Below are 13682 nucleotides of genomic sequence, written 5' to 3' on the forward strand. Positions count from 1 at the left end.
TTGTTTGACCACCAGCTCTCCTTTCTGCTTGCTCCTGGTCACCTCTGTCTTCTGTGGCTGTGCTGACAAGAAGGTGATGTGGATGTGGCCCAGGCAGGTTGGAGCATGTGCTGGGAGCGTGGCTCAACTCTGCGGGGCAGAGGACTTCCTGAGCACAGCAGGTGAGCAGCTGTTGTGTGGGGCCTGGGGAAAGGCCTTGTGATGAGCAGGAAATGGAATGATGAGTACCTGAGGAGGTTGCTGAAGCTTCTGCCTCCACATCAGTTTCTGTGGGTGAAGTGAGTTCAGCTCTGGTGACAGATTTGAGTGTCCCTGGGGGAAGGCAGTAGAAATGGGATGTGCCAGTTTGGCTGGAGACCAACATTGAAACCCTCAGCTGCCTTTAAGCTGTGTGTGGCTTACTGCTTTGTACTGTGGCTGTTGTTTCCTCCTCCTTTTGTCTCCATGTGGGATGGAGAACCTGCCATATTCTTATGCCTTCAGAGAAGTTACCTTGGGAGCAACACATCAGCATGAGAGGCCAAGGCTATCCTGACCTTTCTCATGGCTTTGGTCTGCTGATTTTATGCTCTAGAGCTCAATGAACCTGGACTTGAGTGCAAGAAGGGAAGAGGACTGGGGGCTGGAGATAGCTCACGTGTGGCACTGCTGCTAAGGGGCTGTATGGGAGCAGCGTTCCTGAGCCCATCTGTCCCCTTCCCCAGCTGCTGCTAGGTCTTGCCCAGCAGGGAGCAAGTCCCAGAGTGGTCCTGCTTTCCCCTCATGTCCCTCTGAAGCCAAGTGTCTCCTTCCTGCTGAGGCTGGCGAGCGATGAACACTTCCTTGCTGGGATGCTCAGCAGTGAGGAGCAAGCATCTGGACATGTCTCCTTGGCAGCATGGCAACACCAGCTCCAGATGTGGCCAACATCTCCAGTGAGCTTCATACTGACAGAGGCCCTGTTCAGCCCCCCCTGGCCTCCCTGCCTTGAATCAGTTGTTATTCTACAGGATTGGGGATGAGTGGGTGGAAGGTTGCCCATCAGAAAAGGACTTGGAGGTGCTGATTGACAGCCAGCTGAACATGAGCCAACAGTGTGCTCAGGTGGCCAAGAAGGCCAACAGCATCCTGGCCTGGATCAGGAATGGTGTGGCCAGCAGGAGTAGAGAAGTGATCCTGCCCCTGTGTGCAGCGCTGATGAGGCACAGCTTGAATACTGGGTTCAGTTTTGGGCCTCTCACTACAAGAAAGACATTGAGGTGCTAGAGCCTGTCCAGAGAAGGGCAACAGACCCTGGTGAAGGGTCTGGAGAACAGGTCTGGTGAGGAACAGCTGAGGGAACTGGGGTTGTTTAGTCAGGAGGCTGAGGGGAGACCTCATTGCTCTCTACAGCTCCCTGGAAGGAGGCTGGAGTGAGGCAGGGGTCAGTCTCTTCTCCCCAGGATCAGGTGATAGAACAAGAGGAAATGGCCTGAAATTGTGCCAGGGGAGGTTTAGGTTGAATATGAGGAAAAATTTCATTCCTGCAAGAGTGGCCAGGCATTGGAACAGGCTGCCCAGGGAGGTGGTGGAGTCACCATCCCTGGAGGTGCTCAAGAGATGGGCACTTTGGGACCTGGTTTAATGGCCATGGTGGTGTTGGGTTGATGGTTGGACTCAATGGTCATTTCCAACCAAAACAATTCTATGATTCTCCTTCTGTTTCTAATGCAGTTCCCACAGTGTGTGTAGGCCAGACCTGGTGTTCCTCCAAGTGGAGTGGCACCAGATGATGTAACTGCAGCTGGTTGCATAGGCAGTGGTGGCTGACAAAGCTGTCACAAGATACTCCCCAGCTGACACCGTCAGAGCCCACCAGGCTCTCAGAAGGACCTGCTTCTTTTTTTCCAACTGCTAACCAGGAGGAATGGTGTCTGGGATGCTCTCCCCAGACCTAAGCAATCACTGAGTCCCCCAACCCAGACTCACTCTGCAAATGGACATCCAGGCGCCCATGGGAGCTGGGGGGACCCAGCTGCCTGCCAGCAGGGACACAGATACAAGGAGGCTGCAGGGCTCAGGTCTTTTATTGCAAAGAGGGAGATAAGAAAAAGGGTGGTCACCTCCAATGGCCAGGTCCAACCACAACAGTGTGGTGGGTGACCCTGTGCAGCCCCCTGGCCTGAGCCCTGGCTGGCCAGAGGGTGTAAAGAAAGCACTGGCACAAGGATAAGGCTGCTCAGCCCCAGCCAGATACAGCACGTTGGGCAAACCTGGCCTCTTCCTCCGCTCTGCTGCCTGTCTCACTTGGTGGGTGCTGAGGTCCCAAAGTGTTCTGAGGCCTTACAGAAGCTGCTCTGAGAGGCTCCTCACCACGTGGGGATAGGAGCAGCTTCACCCAGGGAGGGAAGGAGCAGAGTCAGTGCGCTCTGTCCAGGCGGGGAGCGCAGCAGCCCGCCTCGGGTTGGCAGGTGTGGGCCTGGCACGGCGGTGCCCAGGCTATGGCTGCTGCTGGCTTGTCACGTGTTGTCCTGGGTCAGCTCCTCGGGGCAGGCAGGCTGGTCCCGGGCGCTGTGCAGCGCTGGGGAGGGCTGGGCCTGGGCGCCGTGCTGCGGGGCCGGGTCCGGCCCCAGCGCCGCGTGCTGGCGGTGCCGCTGGTACTGCACGAAGGTGCAGATCTTCAGCCCGATGGCCAGCATGTTCTTGCTCATGAAGATGCTGGAGACCCGGGCGTCCCTGAAGAAGAGCATGTTGCTGCCCCGGATGAAGATGGTGGTGATGTTGACGGTGAGCATGCTCAGCATGGGGTACAGCATCATCCGGTGCGGCATGATGCCGATCCCTTGCATGCTGATCTCGCAGAGGGACACGCAAGGGAGGACCAGAAGCAAGATGTAGCAGTAGAAGAACATGATGCCCTCGGCCCAAAGGGGTAGACCCTTCTTCTGGGGCTCCCACAGGTTGGCCTGGATGTCCAGCACGTCCAGCACGTCCACGATGACCCAGAAGAGGCGGTTGCGGAGATCCTCCTTCTTCTTGAACGTCCTGACGTACTCCATGTGCTCCGTGGCCACCAGCAGCATGTAGAGGGCAGGGATGCAGATGGAGAGCAGCAGGGTCAGCGCCTTGCGGGCGATGAGATCCAGGCTCTTCCGGTCGGCTTTGTAGTTCTGGTACACGAAGTAGACCTTGATCTCCAGGACAAAGACGTAGAGGAACCAGAGGATCATGGCGTAGCCGCGTTTAGCTGTCTTCACCTCCGCCCCCACCCAGATGGCCATGTAGCGGAGCACCAGCAGGAAGCACACGTCGCCCACCGCCACCATCACGCAGATACCCAGCTTCCTGGAGCCCTGGCTCTGCTCCACCAGGTAGGCATCCATGAGGACGAGGCTGGTCATGATGAGCACGGTGGAGAGGCACACGTGGGGCTTGCTGACAGGTGGTGGGGGAACCATCCTGTATGGAGGAACAAGCGGGGCCATCAGGGAGTTGCTGGCATTCCCCAACTTTGGGCCCCCTTCTACCCCTCCCCGACAATTGTGGATGGCTGAAAGGAGGTGGAGGAGGTTCACAGACTCTTAACCCACCTGATGTGCCTGGTTTGTTCCAAATTCACAGCCTCCTATCCAGAGTACTTCTGAGAGCCCTGGAGACACAGCAGGCCATCCTGGTGACACGTGCTGGCTGAAATCCAACACCTAGGCTGTGCATGGGTAGATGCTGGTGCAAGCTGGACAACCCTGAAGCACTCTGGATGCCTCTTTGGTAGCTCATCACAGTCTCTGCCACAGTGAAGGGAACTTGCCTTATTTTCCATGGGATTTCCCAAGCAGTGGCTCTGGTTATCTTCTACCCATCAAGGCACGTAATACTATGTCTAGGCTTTCAACACAAGCAGGTCCTTGACTGCCAAGATCCAGGACTGCTCTCATTTTGGTCTACTTTATTTTCATGCACAGTATGAGGTGAAAGATTTTCAGCCTATCCTGGGGGGGGGGGGGGGGGAAGGGAAGCAGTGGGCCCAACCTCTTCAGCTTCACAGTCCCCAAGAACCCTGCCTACAGCTGCTTGCCCGTGCCCACCCTGCTCCAGCCAGACCAACCAAAAGAAAAGCAAAGCAACACCAGCCCACAACTCCAGAATACAAGGAACACTGCCACCAACCTTCCATTTCTGTCTCCCTAATCAAGACAGACTGGGATCTACTGGAGAGACCCCAATGGAGAGCTGTGAGGATAATTAAGGGACTTGGGGCTGTTTAGTTTTGAAGGCTGAGAGGGAATCTTATCAATGTCCATACATAACTGGAGGGTGGGTGTCAAGATGAAGGTGACAGTCTTGGTGGTAGTGCCCAGTAATAGGACAATGAACAATGGGTATAAGGTGGAGCACAAAGTTCTACCTCAGCATGAGGAGAAACTTCTTTCCTGTGAGAGTGGCAGAGCACAGGAACAGGCTGCCCAGAGAGGTTGTGGAGTCTCCTCCTCTGCAGACTCAAGACCCAGGTGAAGGCACTCCTATGTGACCTGCCCTAGGTCACCCTGATTTGGCAAGAGAGGGTGGACTGGATGATCTCTAGAGGTCACTTCCAACATTCTCTGATTCTAATTTCAGCTGGATGCTCAGCTTGCCCAGGCTGGGCTAGAGCAAAGCACAGCCCTTGGATTGCACCAGGACTCTCAGGCCCTCTCCTCCTGGCTGAGCACAGCTGTGGGCAGCTGCTGCCAGAGACAGAGGGAGGATAGAGCAGAGCCCTCACTGGGCACAGCTTGGCAGCTGCTCTGGAGGGAAGCCAGGCCCCTGGCTGAGATGGAGAATGAATCTGGCCTTCTAACAGTGTGGAACAGCACTGTACAATGGCTGCCCACACACAGAACATTCAGCCACGCCTGTGCCCCATAGGGGCCCTGGGACACCATCCTGCTTACCTGGTGGGCACTTGTGCACTTGACCAGTGCTTGGTAGCAGGACCGAGACCATGCAGCTACTGCTCACTCCTGCACACCTTGGTACTGTCATGGCAGCACAAGGCCTTGGGCACATGCTGCCTGACCTGCTTCTTGGCAGCAGGAGCAGGAGTCCTGCAGTGGCACATCCTCGGGCGCAGAGGTGCGCTCAGGGAGGCAGCAAAGCCCGAGCCTGCCGGCCACGGCTGCCTCCGTGGGGGAGAGCTCCGCGGCGGGCGAGCAGGGGCGGACTGGTGGCTGTGGCACATCTGGCGAGTGCTGCACGACTGGCGTCCCCCGCCGCGCTGCCCCCCACGGCCTCGTCACGCCTGTGGGTGGCGGAGCCGTGGGCAGCCCCGGCCCCAGCTCAGCAGCTGCTCCGCCTGACGATGGGGGCCTGGCAGCCCCCTGCCCGCCGCGCCCCGCACGCTGCCTCCAGCCCCGGCCAGACGCGGCCCCGTGGGGCTGGCCGGGCACACAGACCCCCGCCCCTGCCCGCCGACGGAGAGGAAGCCCGCAGCGGGCCCGCACCGAGCCGGGGCGCCGGCAGGCCCGAGGACAGGGCGCAGCGCGGCACGCCGTGCCCTGCCCGGCTCACGCTTACCTCGGCCGGCTCCCCCGGGCGCCGGGGCAGGGCGGCGGCGGCGGCGGCGGCGATCGCGGGCCCCCGGTGGCGGCCCCGGGCCCGGCGCGGCATTGCCCGGCGCGCCCCGGCGGCGGCTCTGCGGCGGCGGCGGCGGTTAGCTCCTCCCGGCGGCCGTGCGGGCGGGGACTGCGGTGGTCCCCGCCTCAGCGGAGCGCCCGGCGGTGCCCGGCGTGTCCGCTCGCTCCGCGCTTCCCCGCCCGCCTTCCCCCGGCACGCCGGGCAATTCCGCTGCCCGGGCGCCCTCCCGCTCCCCGTCTGCAGCCGGCGGCTCCCGCTCTGGGGCCGCATCCTGCCGGCACACACACGTATCTCCGGCCAGCCCTAGGGCCGTGGGTGCTCCCTGCCACAGCCCAGAAGAGGTCCCAGGAAAACCTGGGGTGCTTGGGGAAGCCTGGCCTGGCAAGTGTCCTGCCTGCTGGCACTCAAGCCTGCCAGCCTGCGGGGTCCTGGGGGGCTCCAGCTCCTCAGGACGCTGGTAGAACTGGGCTGGCCGCGGCCGGAGGCGTGTGTGGATAAACCAGGCTAATGAAGGCAGAATGTTTCCCACACCCTGGTGGATATCCCTCTCTGCAAATGCTCTTCTATCAGCCTGAACAGCTTAGGGAGTTCGTTCCTTAGCTATACAGGGAGCAGCTTATGGAGTTTGTTCCTTAGCTACACAGGGAAGGTTTTCCAGTCTGTGTCCACTCTGAAGTGCTCATCCTAAATACAGGGGTTTTGGAATATGGGGAGGCAGTTGGAGATGGGATAAGAGCAAAACTAGGCATAGACCTGAGTGAGAGGACCAGTGTCAGTCACAGTCACTGAGTCCCAGAAGTGCAGTCCACCTCATCTCCAGCTGCTGTCAGGGTGGCTGGCCATATGTCCCTTGTGTCTCACGCCCTGCAACATCTTTGGTGGCACCAGGAACATATGCATCCCACCAGTGGAAACACTGAACCAGTATCCAGGCTCAGCTCATGTCCCACAGTGAACATGACCTGCTTTGTGGAGGGCCTGTGTGAGGGAGAAGAACTCTGGGTTGGAGAGGTTGCAACAAGGTGAAGAGTTTGGCTTTGATACCGTTCTCCTCATCCAGGAAAAAGCCAGTGATCTCCAGAAGGGCTGAGAGGAACATGAAGTGGCCAGAGCAACCTGCCTCCAAAAAGGAAAGGAGACCTTGCAACTGAGGCTGAGTGGGGAGCACAGTGAGGTATGTGAAGGGAAGCCAATAGAGAATCAAACCTAGCTCTTTCCTGCTGGACACAGGAGCTTCAGCTATCACTCTGTATCTCAGCAATCTCCTGCAGGCTGTAGGGAGAAGCAATGGGTCTCTGTGGAGACATAGAATCCAGGAGGTGACCACAGAGATACCGTGGCAACACAGGTGGGAGCAAGGTGCTGGAGGCAGTGGTGACAATGTCCCATGGGGCGTGGAGCTGGGCCTCTGAGGAAGTGGTGTCTGTTGAAAAACCTGCATTTCAAACACAGCCCCACATGGCATCATGCACCTGATGGGACAGAGAGCAGGGTGCTGCTGCTTCTCCTGACAGCAGCTCAGAGGAGGCACGAAAGGACCATCATGGAAACCAGCTTGACACGGGCACTGGGTTCAAAGCTGTGTCAGCACACAGGCTGGACCACCTTGATGCACCCAGAGGGGAAGGTTCCAGCAGCCTGGGCTCAGAAAATGGAGGCTTGAGGCACTGAGTCTGGAGCACAACAATCTTGCAGGTTCTGCATGGCAGGAAGCCACCCCAGCCCTTCACAAGGTGAGGTACCCAAGTAGTGGAGCTTGGACTAGTAAACTAAGCCCAGGTGATGTGGCATCTTCCCCTGGCCGTGTGCAGGGATGGCTGGGCAGAACGGCTGTTTGTGCCACAGCCAGTGGGGGCCAGTGCAGACCCATGCAGCCTGCTCACAATAAAGCTACCCCTGGCTCCTTGTCACCAAGGGATGTGTGTGATCAGCAGCATCTGGCTGTCCCATCCAGTCCCATGCAAACAACCTCACAGAATCATAGAATTGTTTTGGTTGAAGACCCCTAAGATTGAGGTGAGGAGAAAGTTCTTCACAGGAGGAGGAATTGGCCACTGGAATGTGCTGCCCAGGGAGGTGGTGGAGTCCCCATCCCTGGAGGTGTTCGAAAAAGGCTTGGATGTGGCACTTGGAGCCATGGTTTAGTTGTCAGGAGGTGTTAGGTATTAGGTCATAGGTTGGACTTGATGATCTCTGAGGTCTTTTCCAACCTGGTTGATTCTGTGATCATTGAGTCCAACCATCAACCTAAGGCCACCATGGCCGTTAAACCATGTGCCAAAGGGGCAAGTCCACATGTTTCTTAAACACCTTGAAGGACAGTGGCTCCACCACTTCCCTGGGCAGCCTGACCACCTTCATGGCCACTCTTTCAGGAAATATTTTTTCCCTAATGCCAAACCTACCCCTTCCCTGGCACAATTTCAGGCCCTTTGCTGTCATTCTACCACCTGATACTAGGGAGAAGAGACCAACATCCACCTCACTCCAACCTCCCTTCAGGGAGCTGTAGAGAGCCCTGAGGTCTCCTTCAGCCTCCTTTTCTCCAGACTAGACACCCCCAGTTCCCTCAGCTGCTCCTCCCCAGCCCTGTTCTCCACACCCTTCCCCAGCTTTGTTGCCCTTCTCTGGACACACTCCAGCACCTCAATGCCCCTTCGGAGTGAGGAGCCCAAAACTGAAACCAGTATCCAAGGTGTGGCCTGACCAGTGCTGAGTACAGGGGGATGATCACCTCCCTGCTCCTGCTGGCCACACCATTCCTGATCCAGGCCAGGAGGCTGTTGGCCTTCTTGGCCACAGTATAACACAAAAGTAGGAAAAACCAAAGAGCAGGCTGTGCAGCCAAGCCCCAAATAAACAAGGCACATTGAAACAGCCTCAGGTGAAAAAAATAAAGCACACATCCAGAAGGCTGAGATGAGCAAGAGAGCTGCACTGAGGCGAGAGGTACTCTAAGGGAAAAGGCTGCAGGGTTACAGCCAAGGGAATCCACCTCAGTCACACTGAATATCCCTCCAGGGGACAGGGAGGAAGCTCCCAGCAAGAAGCTGCAAGTGGTGACTGCAATGGGGAAAAGCCATCTGTTACCTGGGGACCATGCTAAGAGCTTCAACAGCTCTGGAAAAGCATCACAGATCAGAGAGTGTGGCACAGCCACACAGCAGAGCAAAGGTGGATGGAAGTGATGAGGCATCCTTCAGGACAGGGGAGGAGCAGCCCTCTGTGTCCAGAGAGGTGGCCTGGAAGAGATGCAGGACTCCCAGCCCTTGAGGGATGCCTGAAAGGGCTATGTTCAGGAGCTGTCACTTCACCAGGCTGCCTTGGGCTGTGCAGAGAGGTGCTTCCCCTGGACATGAAAGGCATCGCTGACAGCTCAATGCTATGGACCACTCAAGGCTACTGAAGTGCCACAGAAATAGTTGGGAATCTTGGCTAAGACTGAAGGCAAATGGATGAAACCAAACAGTAAGGAGGCACTGGGATGGGTTTCCACAGACTCACAGGTTGGAAAAGACCTTCAAGATCATCAAGCCCAGCCTATTGCCCAGCACCATCTAATCAACTAAAACCGTGGCACTGAGTGCTTCATCCAGGCTCTTTTAAACACCTCCAGTGATGGTGACTCCACCACCTCCCTGGGCAGAACATTCCCATGGCCAGGCTCTCTTGCTGGGAAGAATTTCTTCTTAACATCCAGCCTAAACTGCAAAATTGTTTTAGAATCACAGAATTGTCAGGGTTGGAAGGGACCTCAAGGATCATCCAGTTCCAACCCCCCTGCCATGGGCAGGGACACCTCACACCAGATCAGGTTGCCCAGAGCCACATCCAGCCTGGCCTTAAAAACCTCTAGGCATGAGGCTTCTACCACCTCCCTGGGCAACCTGCTCCAGCATCCCACCACCTCCATGGGGAAGAAGTCCTCCCTACCATCCAGTCCAAATCTACCCATCTCCAGTTTGTTTTTTTTCCATTCCCCTTAGTCCTGTCATTCCCTGACACCTTAAATGTCCCTCACCTGCTCCTTTTTTGCCGTTTGTTTCCCTCAAACCCACAGCACCTGGGCTCTGTTGAGTCTCCTCCCACCCCAGCTGTGGACACTTTACTCTCCCCACCCACTGCCCTATTTAAACGGCCCCAGGAAGGGCAGCAGCCCTAAGCTGAGCCCTTCGGGGCTGGAGGATCCTCCTCTGATCACAGGTGAGTGCCACTGGTGCACACTGGGTGATGGTGGTGGTGACAAAGGCCGGGGGGCCTGGTGGCCCCCCGGCTGTTAGGGCTCTCATTGACAACTACTCCAATCCCCTCCACGGGTGCTGGCTGGGACTACTCATTCCTGTGTGTGGTATCTTGGCTGGTGAGGGTCTTGCCCCCCAGCTCTGGGATGGGTGCAGAAATGGTGGTGGTAGAACAGGAGCTGTTTAGTCCTAGAATTATTTAGGTTGGAAGGGACCTCAAGGATCATCCAGTTCCAACCCCCCTGCCATGGGCAGGGACACCTCCCACTACAGCAGGTTGCTCACAGCCACATCCAGCCTGGCTGCAAAAACCTCCAGGGATGAGGCTTCCATTACCTCCCTGGGCAACCTGTTCCTGTGCCTCCCCACCCTCATGGGGAAGAACTTCTTCCTAACAAATCTACCTATTTCTAGTTTTGTTCCATTCCCCCCAGTCCTATCAATCCCTGACACCCTAAGAAGTCCATCCTCAGCTTTCTTGTAGTTTCCTTCAGATACTGGAAGGCCACTATTACGTCTCCTCAGAGCTTTCCCCTCTCCAGACTGAACTCTCCCAACTCTCCCAGTCTGTCTTCACAGCAGAGCAGCTCCAGCCCTCTGCTCACCCCTGTGGTCCCCCTCTGGACACCCTCCAGTGCCTCCAGATCTCTCCTGCAATAAGAGCTCCAGAACTGGACACAGTGTTCCAGGTGTGGTCCCACCAGAGCAGAGCAGAGGGGGAGAATCTTCTGGCTATGCTTCTCTTGATGCAGCCCAGGATGGGATTGGCTTTCTGGGCTCATCAGGTGCTGTTATGCTAATTACACTATTTTTGCCCTTTGAGTCTGCTCTCATCATTCCCTAAATCTCTGCTTTTGTGCCTCACTTACAGACTATTTCTTTCCCCTTCCTGCTTCCTTTCAGAAATAAGGAAAGGAGGAAAAGGAGCAATAAAGCCTATCTGGAAAATGCATTCACTTGCCAGTCAGCTCTGAACAGGAGGCCCTCAGGAGGAGGGGCAGTTTGGAAAGTGAGAATCACTTCCCATCAATCACAAGACAAAGTTCATAAAGCACAGACAGGACAAGACTGCATCTTCTCCATCGTTACCTGACACCCTAAAATGTCCTTCACAGCTTTCCTGTGGGCCCCTTTCAGGTACTGGAAGGCCACAATAAGGACTCTTTGGAGCCTTCTCTCCACACTGAATAGTCTGAGCTCCCTCAGCCTGTCCTCATGGCAGGGGAGCTCCAGCCCTCTGCTCATTCTTGTGGCCCTTCTCTGGGCACACTGCCACATCGTCACGTTCCACCTCTAGGAAGTCTGCATATTCAAGTTTCCTTCTGGGCCAACCAAGGATTGAAAGTGACCTCCAGAGTTCCAACACCAGAATGTGTTCTCCCTGAAGGTTATGAGAAAAAAAACAAACCCAAAATATTCAGAGGGGAAAGGTTTTTATTACTTTTCAGGAAGAAGATTGTGGATCAACCTTAGCCATGTTGCAATATAATCACAATAGAACCTGTGTTTGAAAGCATCTCCAGGAGAAGTGATGAATAAGTGTATTGTGTACAGATTATTGTGTGTGACATGTGAGATGCCATCCAAGCAGCTGTTGTCTCAGATCTGGATTGATGCCCCTGGTTGGTTGGGGGTTTTGTCATTAAAAGAAAGAGAACCCCTAGACTGTGGCAGACTCCTCTTTGAAATGAGTCAAGATCACAAAGTCCTGCTGTAGCAGATCCTGCTCTTTGTCAGGTGTGACTAATGAGTTAGCAGGTCCTGTCACACCCAGCAGCAGGACCTGCATTTCTAATGGAAGGGAGGACCCTTCCAAAAACCTCCCTCATTTAAGCTATCAGCATCACAAGATCAGCCTGAGTAAGTGATGCAGACAGCTGAAACTGCCTTATGAATTTGTGACTCCCAGGGAAGGCTGCCCAGCAAGACTTGGCAGATCCCTCACCCACAGCAGCTCCTGTCCAGAGCTGAGCAAGGGCAGTCTCTGAGCGGCAGTGCTACCACACAGACTTCACCCACATCTCTGTTTGAGGTGCCGGCTTTTTATTCCACCACTGAAGGGCCCTGACTCAGAGCCAGACTCTCCTTACTCTTCCTGCTCAAGAGAGACAGTGCTGCTGTGCTTGGGGTAGATGGGGAGATGCAGTCTCCCAAGAAACTTGCCCAGCTGAGGAAGATGAATGTGCTGCATGTCCATGTTGTAGAGAGGGGTACTTCATATAAAGAGAAGGAACATTAATGTGCAAGGGAGACTACAATTTTCATAGAAGGGCTTCGGCCTTTCAGCCTAAGATCCACTCCAACCGCCCTACCACAGGCAGGGACACCTCTCAACTAGACTCAGCTGCCCCTTTGCTCTGCTGAGACCCCATCCAGGTGTGATGTTTTCTAGGGACACACCAAACCTCTGGACTTAGCAGGGTCCTATAGAGCAGTCAGCTGCTTTCAGGGAGAAGCAGTGGTGATACTCAGCTGAGATCAAACCGCCATGGATGGACATGCTGAGAAAAGGCCAGGCCAGCATGACCATCGTGTGACTGCCCTGCAAAACAAGGTTTTCATGTTCAGCTGCAGAATGTCATGAAGATGCAGAAGCTGGAGGGTTTCCCCTCGTATTTTGTGGCTTGGCCATTATTGACTCAACCACTTCTTTCAGGTCGTTTTAAATTAGGAGCACTCCAGGTCCCAGTTTGTGGCTGCCTGCTTTCAGGATACCTCAGCCAGCATCACCCTACTCTGATGGTTTGGTACTTTGCGTTTTCCTAGGGGCAGTGCCACTTCTGAAGGATCCTCCGCTAAAGGTGAGGTCCATCAGGGGATGCTTCCTGCTTTCTCCTAGAACAGCACCACAGCAGTGCAGTCGTTGGTGTTTGTTAAAGGAGGAAAACACATCGGAACAGCAACCGAGATGGGAGTACTGGGCAGCTCCGTGCTGGCATCCGTGCTGTGCATCAGACGCAGACACGGGCTAGGAAAGGGGGCAGAGTGCAAGGTGGGAGCACTTGACAGGGCTCGTATTACTGAAACCGACAGCTGCCGTGAATGGCTGCTGTGCCACAGGCCCTGTCCCTGCACACCCTGCTGGCCCCCCAGGTGCTGTGCTGGGTCCTTGTCCCCTCCGGGGCTTGTGAGGAAGGAGTCAGTTTTTATCTCCCAGCTTCCCCTTACAAGGCTTCTTTTGCGTTCAGCTTCAACCTGCCAGGCCCGCGGCTCTTCGCTTTTCCTCACTGAGGCACCCTGAAGGTGTTTCCTCTCTACATGCGCCCGCTGACCGCCCGTGCCGTTCCGGGCACGGGGCCCGGGCATCCCCGTCCCCAGCGCAGCCCCCGAGGGGAGCTCCGGCAGACCTGTCCGCGACATCTCCTCACCCACCCGCCGCCTCCCCCCGCACAGCTGCTTCGCGGGGGGGGCTGTGAGCTAGCCCCGCTGCGGGGACGGGCGGCGGCGGCGGCCAGAGGTTCCCCGTTGCCATGGCAACCGCGCGAGCTAGGCCCCGAGCCCTCGGCGGGCGGGCGGGAGCGCGCACGACCACACCCCTCCGCGAGCTCGCGCGTGCCGCGGCGGCGGCTGCGCTTCAAAAGGATCGCCGCCACGCGCCCCCCTTCCCGCATCCGCCGGGGCATCTGCGTTCTTCCCATTGGCCGCACCTCTCCCCGGCGGCCTCTTCGATTGGCTTGCCGGCCCTTTCGGCTGCCTTCCCTCGGGGTTTCTATTGGCTGGGTTGACCAATTCGCCAGTCCTCGCGCTCTCCCTGGCTCCGATTGGCTCCGTCTCGCGCCGCAGGCCGCACCCTAGCCGCGCTCTGACTGGACGGGGCCCTGAGCCCCCTCCCCTCCGCCGCGCCCTGCCACGCTTCGGTTGGCAGCCTCG

The 13682-nt window shown here is 56.7% G+C and overlaps 1 protein-coding gene across 1 annotated transcript; it reads right to left on the reverse strand.

The window, feature by feature from the left end:
* Positions 1–1593: 1593 nt before the first annotated feature.
* On the reverse strand, positions 1594–5640 carry LOC104300905 (transmembrane protein 121). Its single transcript, XM_054170783.1, has 2 exons — positions 5512–5640; positions 1594–3417 (listed from the first exon to the last, which is right to left on the reverse strand). The coding sequence occupies exon 2, from the start codon at positions 3414–3416 to the stop codon at positions 2478–2480; it is 939 nt and encodes a 312-aa protein (XP_054026758.1). The 5' UTR covers position 3417; positions 5512–5640; the 3' UTR covers positions 1594–2477.
* Between the last annotated feature and the right edge of the window lie 8042 nt (positions 5641–13682).

Source organism: Dryobates pubescens, chromosome 2 (assembly GCF_014839835.1).
Source record: "Dryobates pubescens isolate bDryPub1 chromosome 2, bDryPub1.pri, whole genome shotgun sequence".
In the NCBI taxonomy this organism is placed as follows: Eukaryota; Metazoa; Chordata; class Aves; order Piciformes; family Picidae; genus Dryobates; species Dryobates pubescens.